The sequence below is a fragment of the Nerophis lumbriciformis genome, linkage group LG14 (assembly GCF_033978685.3).
Source record: "Nerophis lumbriciformis linkage group LG14, RoL_Nlum_v2.1, whole genome shotgun sequence".
Taxonomy (NCBI): domain Eukaryota; kingdom Metazoa; phylum Chordata; class Actinopteri; order Syngnathiformes; family Syngnathidae; genus Nerophis; species Nerophis lumbriciformis.
Genome location: NC_084561.2, coordinates 7,250,112 through 7,276,323, shown reverse-complemented (window position 1 = coordinate 7,276,323; position 26,212 = coordinate 7,250,112). Strand labels below are relative to the sequence as shown.

Genomic DNA, 26,212 nt, shown 5'->3' with positions numbered 1-26,212 from the left:
AAAAATTCTCCCTATCGGCGTATTATGGATATTTGAGTCCTGGGCATGACGTTAAAGTGCATCCGGCAGTGGAGGCTCCTCTATGGGGTCTTGGGGCACTAGGAGGTTAAGGCAAAGGCCTAGTACCTGACTGCCCCCTAGTCAGGGATACGGTGAAGACCTCAACGACGGAGCAGGCGGAAGACGGTAGATTTAAGAACTACCACAACGGCGGAAGAAGGCTGCAGCAGAAAAGGGTACCCAGTCGTCTTGGACTCCATGCCACTGGACCCTGACCCGATTCTGTCAAGGGTCGTCTGTGCACCAGTCTCCCCACGTAAAACAAAGTCACGCACAGGCATCCTCCATAAAGGGATACACCCCTACCAAGAGGATCGTCATACTCATTCGAGTGACCGCCGATGATATTATGGATTCCCCCAAAGACTGTTCCCTCTAATTTTCCATCTGATTTGCAGGTGTGTAATTTGTTGTGAGTTCATGCACTGTGTTGGTTTTGTTCTTTGAACAAGGTGATGTTCATGCACGGTTCATTTTGTGAACCAGTAAAAAAAAACATCTAACTTTGTCTTGAATTTGAAAAAAAAAAGCATTTTATTTTTCACTAAAGAAGGGTTCGGTGGATGCACATATGAAACTGGTGGGGTTCGGTACCTCCAACAAGGTTAAGAACCACTGCTCGAAAGGGACATAGGGGAAATTGTTTTTTTTATAATTTATTTTTTTATTTTTTAGACATGTATCTCGTGCGCACGAGAAACTTTCTCGTGTGCACGAGTAACGTTTTATAAAGTTATAAAAAAAAAATTTTTTTTTATTTTTTTATTTTTTTCAGACATATCTCGTGTGCACGAGTAACGTTTTATAAAGTTATAAAAAAGAAAACATTTTTTTTTTTTTTTTTTTCAGACATGTATCTCGTGTGCACGAGTAACGTTTTATAAAGTTATAAAAAAAATTAAAAAAATTTTTTTTTCAGACATGTATCTCGTGTGCACGAGTAACGTTTTATAGTTATAAAATAAAAATAAAAAATGTTTTTATTTTTTTAGACATGTATCTCATGCGCACGAGAACTTTCTCGTGTGCACGAGTAACGTTTTATAAAGTTATAAGAAATTTTTTTTTTTTTTTTCTCAGACATGTATCTCGTGTGCACGAGTAACGTTTTATAAAGTTATAAAAAATAAAAAAAAAATATTAATTTTTTTCCAGACATATATCTCGTGTGCACGAGTAACGTTTTATAAAGTTATAAAATAAAAATAAAAAATGTTTTTATTTTTTTTAGACATGTATCTCGTGCGCGCGAGAATCTTTCTCGTGTGCACGAGTAACGTTTTATAAAGTTATAAAAAAGAAAAAAAAATTATTTTTTATTTTTTTCAGACATGTATCTCGTGTGCACGAGTAACGTTTTATAAAGTTATAAAAAAAAATTTTAAAAATTTTTTTTTTTCAGACATGTATCTCGTGTGCACGAGTAACGTTTTATAGTTATAAAAAAAAAAAAAAAATGTTTTTATTTTTTTAGACATGTATCTCATGCGCACGAGAACTTTCTCGTGTGCACGAGTAACGTTTTATAAAGTTATAAGAAAAATGTTTTATTATTTTTTTTCTCAGACATGTATCTCGTGTGCACGAGTAACGTTTTATAAAGTTATAAAAAATTTAAAAAAAATATTTATTTTTTTCCAGACATATATCTCGTGTGCACGAGTAACGTTTTATAAAGTTATAAAATAAAAATAAAATTTTTTTTTATTTTTTTTAGACATGTATCTCGTGCGCACGAGAATCTTTCTCGTGTGCACGAGTAACGTTTTATAAAGTTATAAAAAAAAAATATTTTTTTATTTTTTTATTTTTTTCAGACATATCTCGTGTGCACGAGTAACGTTTTATAAAGTTATAAAAAAAAAATTTTTTTTTTTTTTCTCAGACATGTATCTCGTGTGCACGAGTAACGTTTTATAAAGTTATAAAAAAAAAATATATATATTTTTTATTTTTTTTTAGACATGTATCTCATGTGCACGAGTAACGTTTTATAAAGTTATAAAAAAAAAATAAAAAAATTATTTTTTATTTTTTCCAGACATATATCTCGTGTGCACGAGTAACGTTTTATAAAGTTATAAAATAAAATAAAAAAATGTTTTTATTTTTTTTAGACATGTATCTCGTGCGCACGAGAAACTTTCTCGTGTGCACGAGTAACGTTTTATAAAGTTATAAAAAAAAATTTTTTTAAATTTATTATTTTTTATTTTTTTTAGACATGTATCTCGTGCGCACGAGAAACTTTTTATTAAAAAAAATAAAAATGTTTTTATTTTTTATAAAAACTTTCTCGTGCGCACGAGATACATGTCTTAAAAAAATAAATAAATAAATAAAAATGTAGAAAAAAAAAAAAATCCCCCATGTCCCTTTAGGGGCTCCGTAGTGATGTGTGACCATGTGTGTTGACTTTCTGTGTTGGTTTCATTTGTGCCATGAGTGGGAAATGTTTGGATTGGGTCCATCCATCCATTTTCTACCGCTTATTTCCCTTCGGGGTCGCGGGGGGGCGCTGGAGCCTATCTCAGCTACAATCGGGCGGAAGGCGGGGTACACCCTGGACAAGTCGCCACCTCATCGCAGGGCTTGGATTGGGTCATAAATATAAAATCAAAGTGCAATTCATGGTCATTGACCTGAATTACACAAGACGGCGGCACACCTGCAGCATTTGTACAATCATGTGGGCCAAATGATCAAACTGCTGACATCTCCCGGGCCAAACTGGACACGTGTGCCGTATTTTATACACCCCTGCCTTGAGACAACCTCATTGTAGCAAACAACAACCCTTTAAATGCTGAATGGACTGATGTGTTCAGTCTGAGCGCCCTTCCCAGACACAGAAAACTTTCCGGTTTATAAATAAACTCTTTGAGCAATTGCCTTGCCGGTCTCATTATTTCAAAACATTCTGACAGCGCTGCTTTGTAATGAATGGCTTTGTTTTCCTCTTTGATGCTAAAAACTCTTCAGGCACCCCGCCCCTCCCCCACTCCGGTAATGGCCCTTGTCATCTAAATAGCACGAGTCACGGGCGTGCGCTCTGATTGCGCCCGGGATTCAGTCAACAAACCTTCTCAGCTGGTTATCGCGCCGCAGCAGCGCGCCAATTATCTCGTGAATTCGAGCCAGATTGCCCGAATGTTGCCTCCTGATTGCCGCCACCCACTGAACGTACATGTACAAACCCCGTTTCCATATGAGTTGGGAAATTGTGTTAGATGTAAATATAAACGGAATACAATGATTTGCAAATCCTTTTCAAGCCATATTCAGTTGAATATGCTACAAAGACAACATATTTGATGTTCAAACTCATAAACATTTTTTTTTTTTGCAAATAATCATTAACGTTAGAATTTGATGCCAGCAACACGTGACAAAGAAGTTGGGAAAGGTGGCAATAAATACTGATAAAGTTGAGGAATGCTCATCAAACACTTATTTGGAACATCCCACAGGTGTGCAGGCTAATTGGGAACAGGTGGGTGCCATGATTGGGTATAAAAGTAGATTCCATGAAATGCTCAGTCATTCACAAACAAGGATGGGGCGAGGGTCACCACTTTGTCAACAAATGCGTGAGCAAATTGTTGAACAGTTTAAGAAAAACATTTCTCAACCAGCTATTGCAAGGAATTTAGGGATTTCACCATCATCAAAGGGTTCAGAGGATCTGGAGAAATCACTGCACGTAAGCAGCTATGCCCGTGACCTTCCATCCCTCAGGCTGTACTGCATCAACAAGCGACATCAGTGTGTAAAGGATATCGCCACATGGGCTCAGGAACACTTCAGAAACCCACTGTCAGTAACTACAGTTGGTCGCTACATCTGTAAGTGCAAGTTAAAACTCTCCTATGCGAGGCGAAAACCGTTTATCAACAACACCCAGAAACGCCGTCGGCTTCGCTGGGCCTGAGCTCATCTAAGATGGACTGATACAAAGTGGAAAAGTGTTCTGTGGTCTGACGAGTCCACATTTCAAATTTTTTTGGGAAACTGTGGACGTCGTGTCCTCCGGACCAAAGAGGAAAAGAACCATCCGGATTGTTATAGGCGCAAAGTTGAAAAGCCAGCATGTGTGATGGTATGGGGGTGTATTAGTGCCCAAGACATGGGTAACTTACACATCTGTGAAGGCACCATTAATGCTGAAAGGTACATACAGGTTTTGGAGCAACATATGTTGCCATCCATGCAACGTTACCATGGACGCCCCTGCTTATTTCAGCAAGACAATGCCAAGCCACGTGTTACATCAACGTGGCTTCGTAGTAAAAGAGTGCGGGTACTAGACTGGCCTGCCTGTAGTCCAGACCTGTCTCCCATTGAAAATGTGTGGCGCATTATGAAGCCTAAAATAGCACAACGGAGACCCCCGGACTGTTGAACAACTTAAGCTGTACATCAAGCAAGAATGGGAAAGAATTCCACCTGAGAAGCTTCAAAAATGTGTCTCCTCAGTTCCCAAACGTTTACTGAGTGTTGTTAAAAGGAAAGGCCATGTAACACAGTGGTGAACATGCCCTTTCCCAACTACTTTGGCACGTGTCGCAGCCATGAAATTCTAAGTTAATTATTATTTGCAAAAAAAAATTAAGTTTATGAGTTTGAACATCAAATATGTTGTCTTTGTAGCATATTCAACTGAATATGGGTTGAAAAGGATTTGCAAATCATTGTATTCCGTTTATATTTACATCTAACACAATTTCCCAACTCATATGGAAACGGGGTTTGTAAATAAAAGGAGCAGCAATCTGCATAAACGTTATTAAAAATGACTCTAAAAACTGTTCATTCTGTATATTCCTACACAGGAAGTTGCAACTTACACACAAATGTACACAAAACACAAGAAGTACAAATACAAAACAACAACTTACATGAAAAGTACACAGAATGTCCAGACAGTGTCCTGATTGCCAATCAGAGCCAGGCGAGCCTCCTGATTGCCAACCAGGAACAGGTCAGGAACCGACACTCTGACCAGGGCTAAGCTGCCGCCTGACATGCCCGACAGGAAGTGGAGCCAAGAAAATAAAAGCACCAAAAAACTACAAGTGTCCTGATCCGACATTGATTTCGGATATGAGCAGAAAATAATTAAATAAAATTCGAATTAAACGTGCTTGCATGTAAAACGTCTGATATATGTCTTTACTTACGGACGTTTAACATCTAAATGTCCTTTAATAAGCACCCCATGTCTTCTATTTTACTAAAGTCGTTTACAAAAAGGTAAACATGCTAGGCTAAAGGCTATTACAGCTACACAACAGCTAAGCACACAAAAGCACACAAGCTAGACATAAGTAATAATCACTGAACAATAAAGCAGCACTTTTGTCAATATGAACAATTATATATACATACATACATTACACATACAGTCTCTAGTAACAAACGTGTCCGCGCTGCATCTTGAGGAAGCATATTTTATAAGTAAATTTCATATAGAAAGCGCTGAACAAAACTTCATGCTTATCTTCATGAATTATTGTCACCACTAGGTGTCGCCAAAAACACACAATCACCACTCCACTTCAACTTAAAGACAGCATAAGTCTATTCCAGACGGTTAATAATAAATAGTTTAGTCTTTTACATACCCACATTGTTTGACTCATTTCACTTGATCAAACCTTTTGTAACATTTGTCGGAGGCAGATATTTACATATATCCGAATTTAAGTGTTACTTCTTTTATTTCATAATCATATTACAAAACAACTAGTGTTTTTCTTCCAATTGTGGTCTTTTGGTTGTCTGCAAATACTGTGTGCTAACCTTGAATATGGAATGTAAGAAAGAGAGATACTCCTTCTTCTTATCTATTCTTATGTCCAGGTGCGGAGGACAATGGGCATGTGTTTGGGCTGGAGGGACAAGACTGCGAGGGTGGGAGAGAGAGAGACTTTATAGAATAGGAGGTTTCCATTTTGGAGGGGAGACCATCTTAGCTGCGCGATTGAATGTTCTATGCTGGACTGGTCTCATGATATTTACAAAGCTTTGCAAATATATTACAAAATACCTATTCTGTCTCTGGTGGTTCTTTTACTCAGCTTTAAGTGTCGTAAAGAGCTTGGGAGCGACGACCAGAAACTTGAATTCCCTGGGAGGAACAACTGGTTCAAACGCAACACATTCCACACTACAAAATAAAAGTCTGTATGATTCCTGCTGATATCGCGTCAGACTGATACTGGCTCATACTCGAGGTTCCTCTATCGGTATCGTATCGGAAGGACAAAAGCCGTATCAGGACATTCCTCCTGAGAACAACGTCGACAGTTCCACACAACACTTTTGTTCCTGTGGCGGTCTTTTGAGAAACAGGAAGTGTCAACAGTGAAACCACTACGCTGCTCTGTTTCATAGTCGCAAGCCATTTCACAAAAATACCACTTTTCACTTTCTTTTTCTTTGATGCACTGCCATCAGAAGAGTCCGCCTCGAGCCTTTTTGAATTGGCCTATGGGGCAGTTATAATTGAGCCCCAATGAACTCTGCCTAGCAACAACGGTTCTGTTAGGACAGAACTTAATTGTCATTGGAAAGGACATTTTCATACATTGTACTGTGTGGACAAGTCAGGAACACCCTAAAAGGTGGGGCGGAGGATGAGTTTAAAAATAAAAAGTCGATCCCAGACCAGGCTCCGATAAGGGGGGGTCTCAGTTTGGGGCCAGGGATATAAAAACTTGACAGCTACAATAAACACATATACACATGTTACCACAAAGAACCCATGAGACTTGCAACGAGGCTTGCAACTATTTTTTTCCCCTGCGCCATGACTAGGGAAGGTTGTTTGCATGGGGTCATATAAGTACATGTTGTGCATCAAGTCTCTATATACACATTTATAGCCTGTATATATATATATATATATATATATATGTGTGTAAATACATATTATATGTACATATTATTTTAATATATTGTATATATAATGAATATAATTGAATATTAAGAGTATGTGAACGTTTGACTCCTACTCTGTTTACTTCTGTGACAACCTCTTTAAAGTTGTGTAATCAATCAGAAATATCAAGCAGCTAAAATGTGCCAAACATGGATAAGTGTGAAGAGAGTCTTTTGTATTTTCCCATCATGCCTTGCAATGGATTTAAATGGGTGTCATCTTGAATTTTCTAGGGTGGTTGGCATTTTTTTTTAAATATCCACAGTGTAGTGAGCAGGTTTTGTTATGTGTGAACATGTTTGTTGACTTTTTGTACTGGTTGAACTTTATATTTTTCCTGCTCCATGACTAGGGAAGGTTGTTTGGATTGGGTCATATAAGTCCATGTTGTGCATCAAATCTCTATACCTACTGTATATATCTAGCCTATACATATATATATATATATATATATATACGTGTTTGTGTTTAGCTATCTAATGTATGTACACATTATTTTAATATATTGTGTATATATAATGAATATAATTGAATATTAAGAGTATGTGAACGTTTGACTCCAACCTTGTTTACTTCCGTGACGACCTCTTTAAAGTTTTGTAATCAATCAAGCAGCTAAAATGTGCCAAACATGGATATGTGTCGAGAGTGTTTTGCATTTTTCCCATCATGCTTTGCAATGAATTTAAATGGGTGTCATTCTTTATTTTCTATGGTGGTTGGCGTTATTTTTATAATATCCACAAAGTTTAGTGAGCAGGTTTTGTTATGTGTGAACATGTTTGTTGATTTATTTATTTTTTTCCTGCGTCATGACTAGGGAAGGTTGTTTGGATTGGGTCATATAAGTACATGTGCAACAAGTCTTTATACACACATTTATAGCCTATCGATCCATCTTTGCATTCCAGAAAGCCTCTCCTTGATGTTATCCAGTTTGCGATTCGATTCCGGGATCGCCACAGTCTGTGTGCCCACAGCTCTACCCGGAACCTCGTTTGGGGTCCTTAGACGGTTGCCATCCTCTTTGGAATTTGTCAATAGTCCAAAGCAATGCTCGGTCTGTCCAACCGGCAGGTGAACTGTGATCACAGTTCCAAATAGACAGATGTCTTGACAGGCACAGGACCTGCCATGTTTCCCACGGCATTTTTTACATTTGCACCATTTAAGAATATGATTTTCCGTGCTTTTCCCCGCATTGAGTCCCGTTCCCGGGAAAAACAAATGTTGAAGCTGCGAGTGCTGTCTGCGCAGTTCTGTCGTCAACATTGGACCTGCTGGATCTGAGCGAGCCGAGCGAGCGGAGGAACAAGGACAGGAAGAGTCCTCTTTCATCGCGGGGCGGCAAGCCCAGCAGCCCTCACAGGAAGAAGACCGCCGACACGGAGCTGATCCACGTGGAGGTGGAGCAGAGCACGCGGACGCCGGAGAGGGCGCCGCTGGACTCGGGTATGGACATTCCAACACGCAAGTTGCAACAGGAAGTCCATGCCAGTAAACTGACGACGAGCGTGCAAAATGTGAACGTGTGTGTGCAGTAATGGTGAGTTCACAGCTGGATAAATGGGAAGAGCTGAACACCAACCCCGAAAGGAATGGAAGCAGGAAGTGGAAGTTGGAGAGACGGCGGTCGTCAAAGAACTCTTCTAGTGAACTTCTGTGGTGAGCTTTAATAAGTCATATTGATTTTATACATGTATTATTATCTTGGTGCTTCACCTCGTTTTGTGGGGTGGAAGTTGTGTGCCGCCTTGGAGGCATTTCCTTCTAGAAGGTTCTGCTTGAGGTCAGAGTTGTGGACTTTAGCACAGAGATTGTCAAATTCTACTGGGGGTGCACCTTTTGCACGGTGGATTGAATGGGCCAGAATAAAAATATATAAATACATTCTTGAATGTGGAATTAATGACATTCAAAAACACATTTAATTAATTAATTGTAAAAACATGTATTTTATATACGGTATATATATATATATATATATATATATATATATATATATATATATATATATATATATATATATATATATATATATATATATGTATGTTTGTATGTATGCCTATATATATATATATTTATATATATATATATATATAATTGCAATATTTGAATATTTTAAAATATTTCACAATTTAGTTTTTTATTTCACTATTTAAAAATGTCAAAAAATTTAATATTTCACTATTTAATAGATTCACCATTTAGTTAATAATTTCCAGATTTCATTATTTCACTATTCAATAAATTGTTTTAAGATTCAATTAACTATTTCACTATTCAAATAATTATTTCAAGATTTTAATTATTACTCTAATAAATCAATTATTTTACTGTTAAATTTATTATTTCCTCAATAATGAGTTTCAAGGTTGAATCATTTCGCTATTTATTTAATAATTTCAAGATATTAATTATTTTCCTATGAAATGTATTACTTCATTACCTAATTATTACACTATCTATTAATTATTACACAATAACATGTACTTTACTTAATTTTAAATATAATAATTTCACTAATTAATAATTAATTATCAAATTGTTTTAATTTTTAAATCATTTAATTATTTTCCGGTTTAATCATTTCGCTATCTATAAATTATTTCACTATATTAATTATTACACAATTACAATTACTTCACTACTTAATTATTTCACTATTTTAACAATGTTTCAAAATTGAATTATTTCACTATTCATTTTCTCATTTCAAGATTTAATTATTTCACTATCAAACTAATTATTTCACTATTTAATCCTTTCAATATTTAATTATTTGACTATTAAATTAATTATTTCACTGACAACTTGTTTCAAAATTAAATCATTTCACTATTTAATGAATTATTTCAAGATGTAATTATTTTCCTATTAAATTAATTATTTCACTACTTGATTATAACACTATTAATTATTACACAATAACAATTAATCCACTACTTAATTATTTATTTCACTATTTGATTAATTATTTCAAGATGTAATTATTTTCCTATTACATTTTAGTTATTTCACTACTTGATTATTACACTATTAATTATTACACAATAACAATTACTCCACTACTTAATTATTTCAAGATGTAATTATTTTGCTATCAAATTAATTATTTCACTACTTGATTATTACACAATAACAATTACTCCACTACTTAATTAATTATTTCAAGATGTAATTATATTGCTATCAAATCAATTATTTCACTACTTGATTATTACACTATTAATTATTACACAATAACAATTTCTCCACTGCTTAATTAATTATTTCACTATTTGATTATTTTTCTAAATTTAATTATTTCACTATTTAATATATTAATTTCAAGATTTTAATATACAACTTTTAAATTAATTATTTTAAGATTAAATTATCTCACTACCAAACGCATTGTTTCACTATTTAATTCATCATTTCAAGGTTTAATTATTTACCTATGAAATAAATCAATCAATCAATCAATCAATCTTTATTTATATAGCCCTAAATCACAAGTGTCTCAAAGGGCTGCACAAGCCACAACGACATCCTCGGTACAAAGCCCACATACGGGCAAGGAAAAACTCACCCCAGTGGGACGTCGATGTGAATGACTATGAGAAACCTTGGAGAGGACCGCATATGTGGGTAACCCCCCCCCCTAATGACTTCACTATTTATTTGTCGATTGAGATTTAAGTGAGTCGAGTCTTTTGAGTCAATGAATTATTGGTGCAAAATTTGGAGACCAAAGAAGAGACTAATCAACTTCTCAGAAAGTTGGTCTTTTTTTTTTAATAGAGCGAGATTTATAATATTGAACTATTTTTTGGTACATATTATGATAAACTGAATTTAGCTGTGAACTACGACCATGATAGTTATGACTCAAATTGTTGATTGTTGAAATAGTGAGGAGCAATTTCCAAGAAGATGTTTCCCCTGGATTGAAAACAGGTCTTGTCTCCTTCAGGTCCATGGACTGTAAAAGCCAGTCGGAGCCGCAGAACAAGAACTGCATGGAAACTAACACCAAAGCGGAGCCCGAGTCCACGCTCTCCTCTCAAGTACGTAGCCACCGTGATTAAAGATCCACTTCCTTCCAATGGAAATGTCTTATTACCGCCTGTCAGTGTTCAAATTAATCAGTCATTGAATCCTCTCAGCGTTCAATCGGTCAAAACTGGACTGTTTGGGTATTAGCGACTTTGTTATTATAGGTGCTAACGCAGGGGGACTACTTTTAGCGGGCCATTGATCACAGTGAGCTAACAAGCTTATGCCGCTATATGGACATAGTGAGCTGCTGCATCGCCTCTGAGTTAGTGAAAGTTCATTCTAGATGATAAATCATGCCTGGACAGTAGAAGGTTTCGGACATAAACCCACAAGTTGGTCAACTTTGACATCCAACTTAGACCTGAAAACGTTGCGAAGAAGACGCAACAATATGCTCGTTTTCTCCCCCTTATTAGGAGTGAGGATTACGTTGAATTTGCCATCTAAACAGGGAACACAAGTCTTGTGCTGAAAGATATAAACATCCCATCAGTCTTTATCCCAGTGAGAGCAAACATAACATTGTTAATAATAATAAGTGATTGTTTTATGTTCCTAGTTTGTATTTCTTGTTTAGCACTTAGCTGGTCATTGGTTTCTTCATGAGTTCCTTCATTGGTAATTTCATTGGTTTGTTCATCGGTTCCTTCATGCGTACCTTCATTGGTAACTTCATCGGTTCGTTCATTAGTACCTTCATTGTTTTTTTCATTGGTTCTTTTATTGGTTCGTTCAGCGATTCGTTCAGTGGTTCGTTAATCAGTTTGTTAATCAGTTTGTTCAAGGGTTCCTTCATGGGTTCGTTCATCGTTTTGTTCATCATTTCGTTCATAGGTTTGTTCATGGGTTTTTTCATTGGTTCCTTCATTTGTTTCTTCATGACTTCCTTCATTGGTAATTTCATTGGTTCGTTCAACGGTTCCTTCATGCGTACCTTCATTGATATTTTCATTGATTTGTTCATCGGTACGTTCATTGTTTTGTTCATTGGTTCTTTTATTTGTTCGTTCAGCGATTCGTTCAGTGGTTCGTTAATCAGTTCATTCAAGGGTTCCTTCATGGGTTAATTCATCGTTTTGTTCATCGTTTTGTTCATAATATGTTTGTTCATGGGTTTTTTTCATTGGTTCCTTCATTGGTTTCTTCATGAGTTCCTTCATTGGTAATTTTATTGGTTCGTTCATCGGTTCCTCCATGCGTACCTTCATTGGTAACGTCAATGGTTCATTCATCGGTGCGTTCATTGTTTTGTTCATTGGTTCCTTCATTGGTTTCTTCATTGGTTCCTTCATCGGTTCCTTCACGGGTACCTTCATTGGTAACTTCATCGGTACGTGCATAGGTTTGTTCATTGTTTCGTTCATTAGTTTGTATTTTGGTTCGTTCATAGGTTCCTTCATGGGTTCCTTCGTGGGTTCCTTCATGAGTTCCTTCATGGGTACGTTCATTGTTTTGTTCATTGGTTCATTTATTTGTTCGTTCAGCGATTCGTTCAGTGGTACGTTAATCAGTTTGTACAAGGGTTCCTTCATTGGTTCGTGCATCGGTCCGTCCATCGTTTTGTTCATCATTTCGTTCGTAGGTTTGTTCATGGGTTCCTTCATTGGTTTCTTCGTTGGTTCCTTCATCGGTTCCTTCACGAGTAGCTTCATTGGTAACTTAATCGGTTCGTGCATGGGTTCCTTAATTGTTTTGTTCATTAGTTTGTTTTTTGGTTCGTTCATAGGTTCCTTCATCGATTCGTTCATAGGTTCCTTCATCGGTTCCTTTGTGGGTTCCTTCATGAGTTCCTTCATGGGTACGTTCATTGTTTTGTTCATTGGTTAATTTATTTGTTCATTCAGTGATTCGTTCAGTGATTCGTTAATCAGTTTGTTCAAGGGTTCCTTCATGGTTTCCTTCATTGGTTCGTGCATCGGTTCGTCCATCGTTTTGTTCATCATTTCGTTCGTAGGTTTGTTCATGGGTTTGTTCATGGGTTCCTTCATTGGTTTCTTCATTGGTTCCTTCCTCGGTTCCTTCACGAGTAGCTTCATTGGTAACTTCATCGGTTCGTGCATGGGTTCCTTAATTGTTTTGTTCATTAGTTTGTTTTTTGGTTCGTTCATAGGTTCCTTCATGGGTTCCTTCGTGGGTTCCTTCATGAGTTCCTTCATGGGTACGTTCATTGTTTTGTTCATTGGTTCATTTATTTGTTCGTTCAGCGATTCGTTCAGTGGTACGTTAATCAGTTTGTACAAGGGTTCCTTCATGGGTTCCTTCATTGGTTCGTGCATCGGTCCGTCCATCGTTTTGTTCATCATTTCGTTCGTAGGTTTGTTCATGGGTTCCTTCATTGGTTTCTTCATTGGTTCCTTCATCGGTTCCTTTGTGGGTTCCTTCATGAGTTCCTTCATGGGTACGTTCATTGGTTAATTTATTTGTTCATTCAGTGATTCTTTCAGTGATTCGTTAATCAGTTTGTTCAAGGGTTCCTTCATGGGTTCCTTCATTGGTTCGTGCATCGGTCCGTCCATCGTTTTGTTCATCATTTCGTTCGTAGGTTTGTTCATGGGTTTGTTCATGGGTTCCTTCATTGGTTTCTTCATTGGTTCCTTCATCGGTTTCCTTCACGAGTAGCTTCATTGGTAACTTCATCGGTTCGTGCATGGGTTCCTTAATTGTTTTGTTCATTAGTTTGTTTTTTGGTTCGTTCATAGGTTCCTTCATCGGTTCGTTCATAGGTTCCTTCATCGGTTCCTTTGTGGGTTCCTTCATGAGTTCGTTCATGGGTATGTTCATTGTTTTGTTCATTGGTTAATTTATTGGTTAATTTATTTGTTCATTCAGTGATTCGTTCAGTGATTCGTTAATCAGTTTGTTCAAGGGTTCCTTCATGGGTTCCTTCATTGGTTCGTGCATCGGTTCGTCCATCGTTTTGTTCATCATTTCATTCGTAGGTTTGTTCATGGGTTTGTTCATGGGTTCCTTCATTGGTTTCTTCATTGGTTCCTTCATCGGTTCCTTCACGAGTAGCTTCATTGGTAACTTCATCGGTTCGTGCATGGGTTCCTTAATTGTTTTGTTCATTAGTTTGTTTTTTGGTTCGTTCATAGGTTCCTTCATCGGTTCGTTCATAGGTTCCTTCATCGGTTCCTTTGTGGGTTCCTTCATGGGTACGTTCATTGTTTTGTTCATTGGTTAATTTATTGGTTAATTTATTTGTTCATTCAGTGATTCGTTCAGTGATTCGTTAATCAGTTTGTTCAAGGGTTCCTTCATGGGTTCCTTCATTGGTTCGTGCATCGGTTCGTCCATCGTTTTGTTCATCATTTCATTCGTAGGTTTGTTCATGGGTTTGTTCATGGGTTCCTTCATTGGTTTCTTCATTGGTTCCTTCATCGGTTTCCTTCACGAGTAGCTTCATTGGTAACTTCATCGGTTCGTGCATGGGTTCCTTAATTGTTTTGTTCATTAGTTTGTTTTTTGGTTCGTTCATAGGTTCCTTCATCGGTTCCTTTGTGGGTTCCTTCATGAGTTCCTTCATGGGTACGTTCATTGTTTTGTTCATTGGTTCATTTATTTGTTCGTTCAGCGAATCGTTCAGTGGTACGTTAATCAGTTTGTACAAGGATTTTGTTCCTTCATTGGTTCGTGCATCGGTTCGTCCATCGTTTTGTTCATCATTTCGTTCGTAGGTTTGTTCATGGGTTTGTTCATGGGTTCCTTCATTGTTTTTTTCATTGGTTCCTTCATCGGTTCATTCACGAGTAGCTTCATTGGTAACTTAATCGGTTGGTGCATGAGTTCCTTAATTGTTTTGTTCATTAGTTTGTTTTTTGGTTCGTTCATAGGTTCCTTCATCGGTTCGTTCATAGGTTCCTTCGTCGGTTCCTTTGTGGGTTCCTTCATGAGTTCCTTCATGGGTACGTTCATTGTTTTGTTCATTGGTTAATTTATTGGTTAATTTATTTGTTTATTCAGTGATTCGTTCAGTGATTCGTTAATCAGTTTGTTCAAGGGTTCCTTCATTGATTCGTGCATCGGTTCGTCCATCGTTTTGTTCATCATTTCGTTCGTAGGTTTCTTCATGGGTTTGTTCATGGGTTCCTTCATTGGTTTCTTCATTGGTTCCTTCATCGGTTCCTTCACGAGTAGCTTCATTGGTAACTTCATCGGTTCGTGCATGGGTTCCTTAATTGTTTTGTTCATTAGTTTGTTTTTTGGTTCGTTCATAGGTTCGTTCATAGGTTCCTTCATCGGTTCCTTTGTGGGTTCCTTCATGAGTTCCTTCATGGGTACGTTCATTGTTTTGTTCATGGGTTCATTTATTTGTTCGTTCAGCGAATCGTTCAGTGGTACGTTAATCAGTTTGTACAAGGATTTTGTTCCTTCATTGGTTCGTGCATCGGTTCGTCCATCGTTTTGTTCATCATTTCGTTCGTAGGTTTGTTCATGGGTTTGTTCATGGGTTCCTTCATTGGTTTCTTCATTGGTTCCTTCATCGATTCCTTCACGGGTAGCTTCATTGGTAACTTCATCGGTTTGTGCATTGGTTTGTTAATGGTTTTGTTCATTAGTTTGTTTTTTTGGTTCGTTCATAGGTTCCTTCATGGGTTCCTTCATGAGTTCCTTCATGGGTACGTTCATTGTTTTGTTCATTGGTTAATTTATTTGTTCATTCAGTGATTCATTCAGTGGTTCGTTAATCAGTTTGTTCAAGGGTTCCTTCATGGGTTCCTTCATTGGTTCGTGCATCAGTTCGTTCATCGTTTCGTTCATCATTTCGTTCGTAGGTTTGTTCATGGTTTATTGGTTCCTTCATTGGTTTCTTCATGAGTTCCTTCATTGGTTCCTTCATCGGTTCCTTCACGGGTACTTTCATTGGTAACTTCATCGGTTTGTGCATTGGTTTGTTAATTGTTTTGTTCATTAGTTTGTTTTTTTGGTTCGTTCGTAGTTTCCTTCATGGGTTCCTTCATGAGTTCCTTCATGGGTACGTTCATTGTTTTGTTCATTGGTTAATTTATTTGTTCTTTTAGTGATTCGTTCAGTGGTTCGTTAATCAGTTTGTTCAAGGGTTCCTTCATGGATTCCTTCATTGGTTCGTGCATCAGTTCGTTCATCGTTTCGTTCATCATTTCATTCGTAGGTTTGTTCATGGTTTATTGGTTCCTTCATTGGTTTCTTCATGAGTTCCTTCATTGGTTCCTTCATCGGTTCCTTCACGGGTACTTTCATTGGTAACTTCATCGCTTCATGCATCTGTTCGTTCATTGTTTCGTTCACTAGTTTGTTTTTTGGTTCCTTCATAGGTTCACTCATCGGTTTGTTCATTGCCTCATTCATGGGTTCCTTCATGGGTTCCATTGTGGGTTCCTTCATGGGTTGGCATTACCCACCACTACCAATAAGACAGCCCAAAGAGTCCAGTTACAATCAGTGGAATGTTCTGCATACGAATCCTTCAAGTTTGCACCCTGCTGTGACGGTTTGGCCCTGCTTTGTCCTAACAACTCCCATTCTTCCATTTCAGCTCAACAGGCAGTATATTAGTGGAAGACATGTAAGCCTCCCTATGTGCATCCTATCATTTCACACGGAAAGACTTAAACATTTGCACCGCGCTCACACACCACGTTGGGAAATTTGACTTCCAAAAAAAAAAAACGAGCCCTTTTGGGTAAAATCCAGATTGCTGCCTGGTGGTGCTACAAGGTCCAAATGTGAAGCGCTTTCTTGCTGAGTGGAGGTGTGTCCAGGTCTTATTTCTGATGCCATTATTAGATGAATAGCCTGTGAATTATTAACAGGTCTTACTTAGTGTGGATCCCAACATGCGTCACCTCCATTAATATTTGATGTGGGATTAAAGATAGCCGTCCAAGATGGATGGCAGGTGTTCACAAACAATCCCAAATGTGCGGTCGTGTGGTCTCCTCCTAGTTGGTATCCACAAAACACACACACACACACACACACACACACACACACAATGCAGGCTGCATGCAAAAACTGAAGATGTGTTTTGCATGAAATGTACTTGTGAGTGGAACAACGTAATGAGTCCATGGAAAAATCCACCCCCACAATAATCATGTGGCATTAGAGTGTTCTCCAGGAGTCATTTTGTCCCCAAGTAATCGCCCCTCCAAATGCACCATGTTTTTGTGAGCTCTGTGCCAGTAAAATGCCCATAATTTCCTCTAAGACCGGGGCGTCCAAACTATTTCCCGCGGGCCATGTGCAGCCCGCCGACGTCTTCAATTTGACGTCATGAGTTTGATAAGGAATCTTGCTTCAAGTCATTATAAAAGTCCGTTTACACGGTGATTTGTCTCCATCTTGTGGACAACATGAGTATTTAAGGTCTACGCCCACTTACCGTGTTTGGAATAGAACCCAAGAGCAGGATTTATCTGTGTGGCCTCATGCAAACAACCTTCCCTAGTCATGGTGGGGGGAAAAAGAAAATCGAACCAACAAAACATGCCAACAGATGTGGTCACACATAACACGATACAACACAATTTGTGGATATTATTTAAAATGCCCATGCATATATATATATATATATATATATATATATATATATATATATATATATGTATGTGTGTATGTATATATGTGTGTGTATATATATATTAGTGTTTGTATGTATGTATATGTATGTATATATATATATATATATATATATATATATATATATATATATATATATATATATATGTATGTATGTATATATTTGTATATGTGTGTATATATGTAGATACTGTATATATATGTGTGTGTATATATACATATTTTACATATATATATATGTGTGTGTATATGTGTGTGTATATACATATTTTTACATATATATATATATATATATATATGTAAAAATATGTATATATACACACATATACACACATATATATATATATGTAAAATATATATATATACACACATATATATACAGTATCTACATATATACACACATATACAAATATATACATACATACATACATATATATATATATATATATATATATATACATACATACATATATACATGTACATACATACAAACACTAATATATATATACACACATATATACATACACACATATATATATATATACATAAACATATATATATACACATGCGTATACATATATACACACACATATATATACATTTATACATACACATAAATATATATACATACACACATACTTATACATATACATATATATATATATATATATATATACCTATATGCATACACACATACTTATACATATATATATATAAATATATATATATATATATATATACATATATATATATATATATGTATATATATATATATATATATATATTTATATATATATACATATATACATACACACATACTTATATATATATATATATATATATATATATATATATATATATATATATATATATATATATATATATATATATATATATATATATATATATATATATATATATATATATATACATCCATACACATACATATATACATATATATATATATATGGCCCCCAAGTCAAAAAGTTTGGACACTAAGTATTCATTAAGTACCACCATGATGACAACATTAAAATACAGTAGTGTAGTAGACCTAAGTATTCATTAAGTACCACCATAATGACAACATTAAAATACAGTAGTGTAGTAGACCTAAGTATTAATTAAAAACAAGGCAGAGGTTTAATTTAACATGTAATATTTTGGGCCACTGTAACATTACACACAGTTTGAACAGTAACACTGTGTTTGAGTATAGGAAGATAAAACACTGTACTTTAATCAAGTGATTCTTTGACGTACCAGTAGTGGCACCACGGTTTGATGAAGTCAGCATTGATGGTTCCAATGAGCCCATTTTGTAGTGCAGTTCTTGGTATGAACTATTTGTTTGATCTAAGGTGCGTCCTGTGTGACCCTCAGTCCATACCCATGTGACCCTCAGTCCATACCCATGTGACCCTCAGTCCATACCCATGTGACCCTCAGTCCATACCCAGGTGACCCTCAGTCCCTACCCACAGAGACTTTAGTTCTTCATTGTCTGCAGTAGATCACTGTTTAGTGTCAACGTGACTTAAAAAGTGCATGTTTGCTGAGCTCCTCCATCTGGAAGCCAGACTACAGGAGTGAGTCGGGCATGGTGTTGACGTGAGGGTGGAGGCCGGCTGTGATCCCGCTAAGCATGCCAGAGACTTAGTTGAGGAGGACTTAGTCACCCGTCCCTGAGAAGGCTGACCCCGCACACTCTCCCTGCCTGTCTCCTGGCTGACTGTGTGTGTGTGTGTGTGTGTGTGTGTGTGTGTGTGTGTGTGTGTGTGTGTGTGTGTGTGTGTGTGTGTGTGTGTGTGTATATATGTGTGTATCATGAGGACATGTGTGTGTGTAACAGGCTCGTCTGACCAAGGACCAGCGGTGGGGCAGTGCCCTCCTGTCCAGACATCAGTCCCTGGAGGAGGAGTTTGAGAGAGCCAAGGCTGCTGTGGAGGTAAGCACACCTTTGGACAGGCACAGTATGCAGCGTGTGTGTGTGTGTGTGTGTACATGTGTGTGTGTGTGAATGTGTACGTGTGTGTGTACGCGTGTGTGTCTTTCAGCTCTTCTTTTTAGGTGTGCATAAAACGTTTCATTTTTAAAAATCTGATTCATCACTCTTTTGAATCTTGACTAATCACAGTTACTTACTTACAAACTGGCTTGTATCATTTAGGTCAAAATGACCCACATTTTTATTACTATAAATAGTGTGAATAATTTATGTTCATACACGATTAATGTGATCATTTTTTAATTGATTGGTTCAGTTGGTTCGTTGGTTTGGTTAGTTTGTTGTTTGGTTGGTTTAGTTTGTTGTTTGTTTCACTGGTTAGTTCGTTGTTTGGTTGGTTTGTTGGTTCATTCATTTGTTCAGTTGGTTTGTTAGTTGATTGGTTGGTTGGTTCATTGTTTGGTTGGTTCATTAATTTGTTCGGTTGGTTGGTTGATACATTAATTTTTTTGGTTGATTAGTTCATTGGTTGGTTGGTTCATTCATTCGTTCGGTTGATTGGTTCGTTGGTTGATTCATTCATTTCTTCGGTTGGTTAGTTGGTTCATTCATTCGTTCGGTTGATTGGTTCATTGTTTGGTTCATTGTTTGGTTGATACATTCATTTGTTCGGTTGATTAGTTCATTGGTTGGTTGGTTCATTCATTCGTTCGGTTGATTGGTTCGTTGGTGGGTTTTTAGTTTGTTGTTTGTTTCACTGGTTAGTTCATTGTTTGGTTGGTGCGTTGGTTCATTCATTTGTTCGGTTGGTTTGTTGGTTGATTGTTTGTTTGGTTCATTGTTTGATTGGTTCATTCATTTGTTCAGTTGGTTGGTTGATACATTAATTTGTTCGGTTGGTTGATACATTCATTTGTTCGGTTGATTAGTTCATTGGTTGGGTGGTTCATTCATTTGTTCGGTTGATTGGTTGGTTGGTTGGTTGGTTGGTTGGTTGGTTGGTTCATTAATTTCTTCGGTTGGTTAGTTGGTTCATTCATTCGTTCGGTTGATTGGTTCATTGTTTGGTTCATTGTTTGGTTGATACATTCATTTGTTCGGTTGATTAGTTCATTGGTTGGTTGGTTCATTCATTCGTTCGGTTGATTGGTTCGTTGGTTGGTTTTTAGTTTGTTGTTTGTTTCACTGGTTAGTTCGTTGTTTGGTTGGTGCGTTGGTTCATTCATTTGTTCGGTTGGTTTGTTGGTTGATTGTTTGGTTCATTGTTTGGTTGGTTCATTCATTTGTTCAGTTGGTTGGTTGATACATTCATTTGTTTGGTTGGTTGATACATTCATTTGTTTGGTTGGTTGATACATTCATTTGTTCGGTTGGTTGATACATTCATTTGTTCGGTTGATTAGTTCATTGGTTGGTTGGTTCATTCATTTGTTTGGTTGATTGGTACGTTGGTTTGGTTTTTAGTTTGTTGTTTGTTTCACTGGTTAGTTCGTTGTTTGGTTGTTTCATTAATTTGTTCGGTTGGTTTGTTGGTTTATTATTTGGTTGTTTCATTCATTTGTTCGGTTGGTTGGTTGATACATTCATTTGTTCGGTTGATTAGTTCATTGGTTGGGTGGTTCATTCATTCGTTCGATTGATTGGTTGGTTGGTTCGTTGGTTGGTTGGTTCATTCATTTCTTTGGTTGGTTAGTTGGTTCATGCATTCGTTCGGTTGATTGGTTCATTGTTTGGTTGATTCATTTATTTGTTCGGTTGGTTGGTTGGTTGGTTGGTTGGTTGGTTTAGTTTGTTGTTTGTTACGCTGGTTAGTTTGTTGTTTGGTTGATTGGTTGGTTCATTCATTTGTTTGGTTGGTTTGTTGGTTGATTGTTTGTTTGGTTCATTGTTTGGGTGGTTCATTCATTTATTTGGTTTGTTGGTTGATACATTAATTTGTTCGGTGGATTAGTTCATTGGTTGGTTGGTTCATTCATTTGTTCGGTTGATTTGCTCGTTGGTTCGTTGGTTGGTTGGTTCATTCATTTGTTTGGTTGGTTGATACATTCATTTGTTCGGTTGATTAGTTCATTGGTTGGTTGGTTCATTCATTCGTTCGGTTGATTGGTTCTTTGGTTCATTGGTTGGTTGGTTCATTCATTTCTTCGGTTGGTTAGTTGGTTCATTCATTCGTTCAGTTGATTGGTTCATTGGTTGGTTGTTTCATTCATTTGACTGACAAGAGGCTTCACTCGGTTTCTTTCATTCCACTATAGATAACAGGTGATATCAGAAATAATATCTGAAATGGAACAAGGAACAAGTGATTACATTTTGGAGCTGATCTGAATCATTTATCCTATGTTACTTTATGTTTAGTTTGCGAGCTTCAACATCTGTGTAAATGTGTGTGTGCTAGAGGCCCCGCCTCCACCCACAGAGACAAAAAACAGTTTGTTTCATACCGTCATAGATAGCTCAAAGAGTTATGGGTGGATTTTCATCTTCCTTTCTGGAATTATCAGACATGGGAGAAGGAGAAACTGCTTACATTCTGGGGCTCAACCAGATCGCAATCTGGATTTTTTTAACTATTGGGAGGTAGGGCTTGGCAGAGGTCTGCTCTCTCTGAGTACTTTTCTAGAAAACTCGTTATTGCTGGCGTGTTTTTGCAAAAGCAGATTTGTGGTTAAGTCGAAATGGAACTGCGACGTAATTCCTTTCATCTCAGCCTTTCTTTCGTCTTTGTCTCCGCAACTACAAACTCCGTAACGACAAAATACGTTATCGTAATTTTGGTTTTAGTCTGTTAGCCACCTGAGGAAAGACTGTCCAAAGGTTGGGACTGGAGCTTCAAAAATCAATCACACAGTCACTAGAAAATGTGCTAGCAAGGTCTACTTACGCTTATGTCGACAACCGCTTATGTCAGCAAATTCGGAGGGGCATCGACTAAAATGGCTTCCCCTGTATTAAAAGGATGCCCCGCCCCCAAATATGATTGAATGTTGTGCATTTTTTTGTTTGAAGTTTTCTATTGAGTTCTCCTACGAAAGTTGTGATATTTCAAATGTAATTATCGATGTTTGAGGATTGGTTGGTTCATTTGTTCGGTTGATTAGTTTGTCCCTCTATCGGTTTGTCCATCTGTCGGTCGGTTCTTTCCTTGGGTTGATTCGTCTGTCCGTCCGTTCGTTCGATTGGTTCGTTTGTTTGGTTGATTGTTCGGTTGTTTCGTTCGTCCGTCCATTCTTTCATTCGGTTGATTCGTCCGTCCGTTTGTTGGTTGGTTGGTTAGTGTGTTGGTTCGTTCATTTGTTTGCTTCAAATGTAATTATCGATGTTTGATAATTGGTTGGTTCATTCGTTCGGTTGATTAGTTTGTCCCTCTATTGGTTCGTCCATCTGTCGGTTGGTTCTTTCCTTGGGTTGATTCGTCTGTCCGTCATTTTGTTCGATTGGTTCGTTTGTTCGGTTGATTGGTTCATTTGTTTGGTTGATTGTTCGGTTGTTTCGTTCGTCCGTCCGTTCTTTCATTCGGTTGATTCGTCCGTCCGTTTGTTTGTTGGTTGGTTGGTTAGTGTGTTGGTTCGTTCATTTGTTTGCTTCAAAGGTAATTATTGATGTTTGATACTTGGTTGGTTCATTTGTTTGGTTGATTAGCTTGTCCCTCTATCGTGTCGTCCGTCTGTCGGTCGGTTCTTTCCTTGGGTTGATTCGTCTGTCCGTCCGTTCGTTCGATCGGTTCATTTGTTTGGTTACCGTATTTTCCGCACTATAAGCCGCACCTAAAAACCACAAATTTTCACAAAAGCTGACAGTGCGGCTTATAACCCGGTGCGCTTTATATATGGATTAATATAAATATTTATTTTCATAAAGTTTCGGTCTCGCAACTACGGTAAACAGCCGCCATCTTTTTTCCCCGTAGAAGAGGAAGCGCTTCTTCTTCTATGGTAAGCAACTGCCAAGGTAAGCACCCGCCCCCGTAGAAGAGGAAGCGCTTCTTCTTCTATGGTAAGCAACTGCCAAGGTAAGCACCCGCCCCCGTAGAAGAGGAAGCGCTTCTTCTTCTATGGTAAGCAACTGCCAAGGTAAGCACCCGCCCCCGTAGAAGAGGAAGCGCTTCTTCTTCTACGGTAAGAAACCACCCGCCCCCATAGAAGAAGAAGCGCGCGGGTATTACGTTTCATTTCCTTTGTGTGTTCCATGTTGATATACGACTCCATGCGCGCCCACATCACAGATGGTGTCAAAAAACAAGTGAAGCACACAAATACAACACTCGCCGTCATTCCGGGTGGATTAACCAAAGAACTCCAACCGCTCGATATTGGTGTCAACAGGGCATTTAAAGCACGACTGCGAACGGCGTGGGAACAATGGATGACCGAAGGCGAACACACCTTCACTAAGACAGGCAGACAGCGCCGGACGACATACGCCAACATCTGCCAGTGGATCGTAAATGCCTGGGCGGATATTTCGGTCACAACTGTGGTCCGAGCTTTCCGGAAGGCAATGACTTCGACGAGACGGAGCCGGCCATTTTGGATCCCGTATTCGCCCAACTTTTTAATTCGGAAACCGAAGGAGAAGAATTCGAGGGATTTATGAATGAAGAATAACTTCAGAAAGTGAGCGTTATGTTTATTTTGTGTGTTGTGACATTAACGTTCGAGCAACATTAAGTTATTGATGTTATTGCTCTGCACTATTTTGAATTTTACTATGTTTGTGATTGCACATTACCGTACATTTTGGGAGTGAACAGAGTTGTTAGAACGCTGGTTTTTAATATATTATTAAAGTTTGACTGACCTATCTGACTGTTTTTTTGACATTCCCTTTAGCGCAGTTAGATGCGGCTTATAACACGGGGCGGCTTATAGGTGGACAAAGTTTTGAAATATGCCGTTCATTGAAGGCGCGGCTTATAACCCAGGGCGGCTTATGGTGCGGAAAATACGGTAATTGGTTCGTTTGTTTGGTTGATTGTTGGGTTGTTTCGTTCGTCTGTCCGTTCTTTCATTCGGTTGATTCGTCCGTCCGTTTGTTGGTTGGTTGGTTGGTTGGTTGGTTGGTTGGTCAGTATGTTGGTTCGTTCATTTGTTTGCTTCAAATGTAATTATCGATGTTTGATAAATAGTTTGTTCATTCGTTCGGTTGACTAGTTTGTCCCTCTATCGGTTTGTCCGTCTGTCGGTCGGTTCTTTCCTTGGGTTGATTCGTCTGTCCGTCCGTTCGTTCGATCGGTTCGTTTGTTCGGTTGATTGGTTCGTTTGTTTGGTTGATTGTTCGGTTGTTTCGTTCGTCCGTCCGTTCTTTCATTCAGTTGATTCGTACGTCCGTTTGTTGGGGTTAGTGTGTTGGTTCGTTCATTTCTTTGCTTCAAATGTAATTATCGATGTTTGATAATTGGTTGGTTCATTCGTTCGGTTGATTAGTTTGTCCCTCTATCGGTTTGTCCGTCTGTCGGTTGGTTCTTTCCTTGGGTTGATTCGTCTGTCCGTCCGTTTGTTCGATTGGTTCGTTTGTTCGGTTGATTGGTTCGTTTGTTTGGTTGATTGTTTGGTTGTTTCGTTCGTCCGTCCGTTCTTTCATTCGGTTGATTCATCCGTCGGTTTGTTGGTTGGTTGGTTGGTTGGTTGGTTGGTTGGTTAGTGTGTTGGTTCGTTCATTTGTTTGCTTCAAATGTAATTATCGATGTTTGATAATTGGTTTGTTCATTCGTTCGGTTGATTAGTTTGTCCCTCTATCGGTTAGTCCGTCTGTCGGTCGGTTCTTTCCTTGGGTTGATTCGTCTGTCCGTCCGTTCGTTCGATTGGTTCGTTTGTTTGGTTGATTGTTCGGTTGTTTCGTTCGTCCGTCCGTTCTTTCATTCGGTTGATTCGTCCGTCCGTTTGTTGGTTGGTTGGTTAGTGTGTTGGTTCGTTCATTTGTTTGCTTCAAATGTAATTATCAATGTTTGATAATTGGTTGGTTCATTCGTTCGGTTGATTAGTTTGTCCCTGTATCGGTTCGTCCGTCTGTCGGTTGGTTCTTTCTTTGGGGTGATTCGTCTGTCCGTTCGATTGGTTCGTTTGTTCGGTTGATTGGTTCATTTGTTTGGTTGATTGTTCGGTTGTTTCGTTCGTCCGTCCGTTCTTTCATTCGGTTGATTCGTACGTCCGTTTGTTGGGGTTAGTGTGTTGGTTCGTTCATTTGTTTGCTTCAAATGTAATTATCGATGTTTGATGATTGGTTGGTTCATTCGTTCGGTTGATTAGTTTGTCCCTCTATCGGTTCGTCCGTCTGTCGGTTGGTTCTTTCCTTGGGTTTATTCGTCTGTCCGTCCGTTTGTTCGATTGGTTCGTTTATTTGGTTGATTGGTTCGTTTATTTGGTTGATTGTTTGGTTGTTTCGTTCGTCCGTCCGTTCTTTCATTCGGTTGATTCATCCGTCCGTTTGGTTGGTTGGTTGGTTAGTGTGTTGGTTTGTTCATTTGTTTGCTTCAAATGTAATTATCAATGTTTGATAATTGGTTGGTTCATTTGTTCGGTTGATTAGTTTGTCCCTCTATCGGTTCGTCCGTCTGTCGGTTGGTTCTTTCCTTGGGTTGATTCGTCTGTCAGTTCGTTCGTTCGATTGGTTCGTTTGTTTGGTTGATTGTTCGATTGTTTCGTTCATCCGTCCGT

The 26,212-nt window shown here is 37.9% G+C and overlaps 1 protein-coding gene across 1 annotated transcript in view; it reads left to right on the top strand.

Annotated features, from left to right (window-relative positions):
- The window catches only part of pex5la (peroxisomal biogenesis factor 5-like a), a 174,116-nt gene that overhangs the window by 118,149 nt on the left and 29,755 nt on the right, over positions 1-26,212 (top strand). The window contains exons 4-8 of the mRNA XM_072914604.1: positions 8,261-8,455; positions 8,545-8,668; positions 10,962-11,055; positions 16,563-16,592; positions 19,461-19,556. Coding sequence (XP_072770705.1) covers positions 8,261-8,455; positions 8,545-8,668; positions 10,962-11,055; positions 16,563-16,592; positions 19,461-19,556 — 539 coding nt within the window. The remainder of the gene's footprint in view (positions 1-8,260; positions 8,456-8,544; positions 8,669-10,961; positions 11,056-16,562; positions 16,593-19,460; positions 19,557-26,212) is intronic.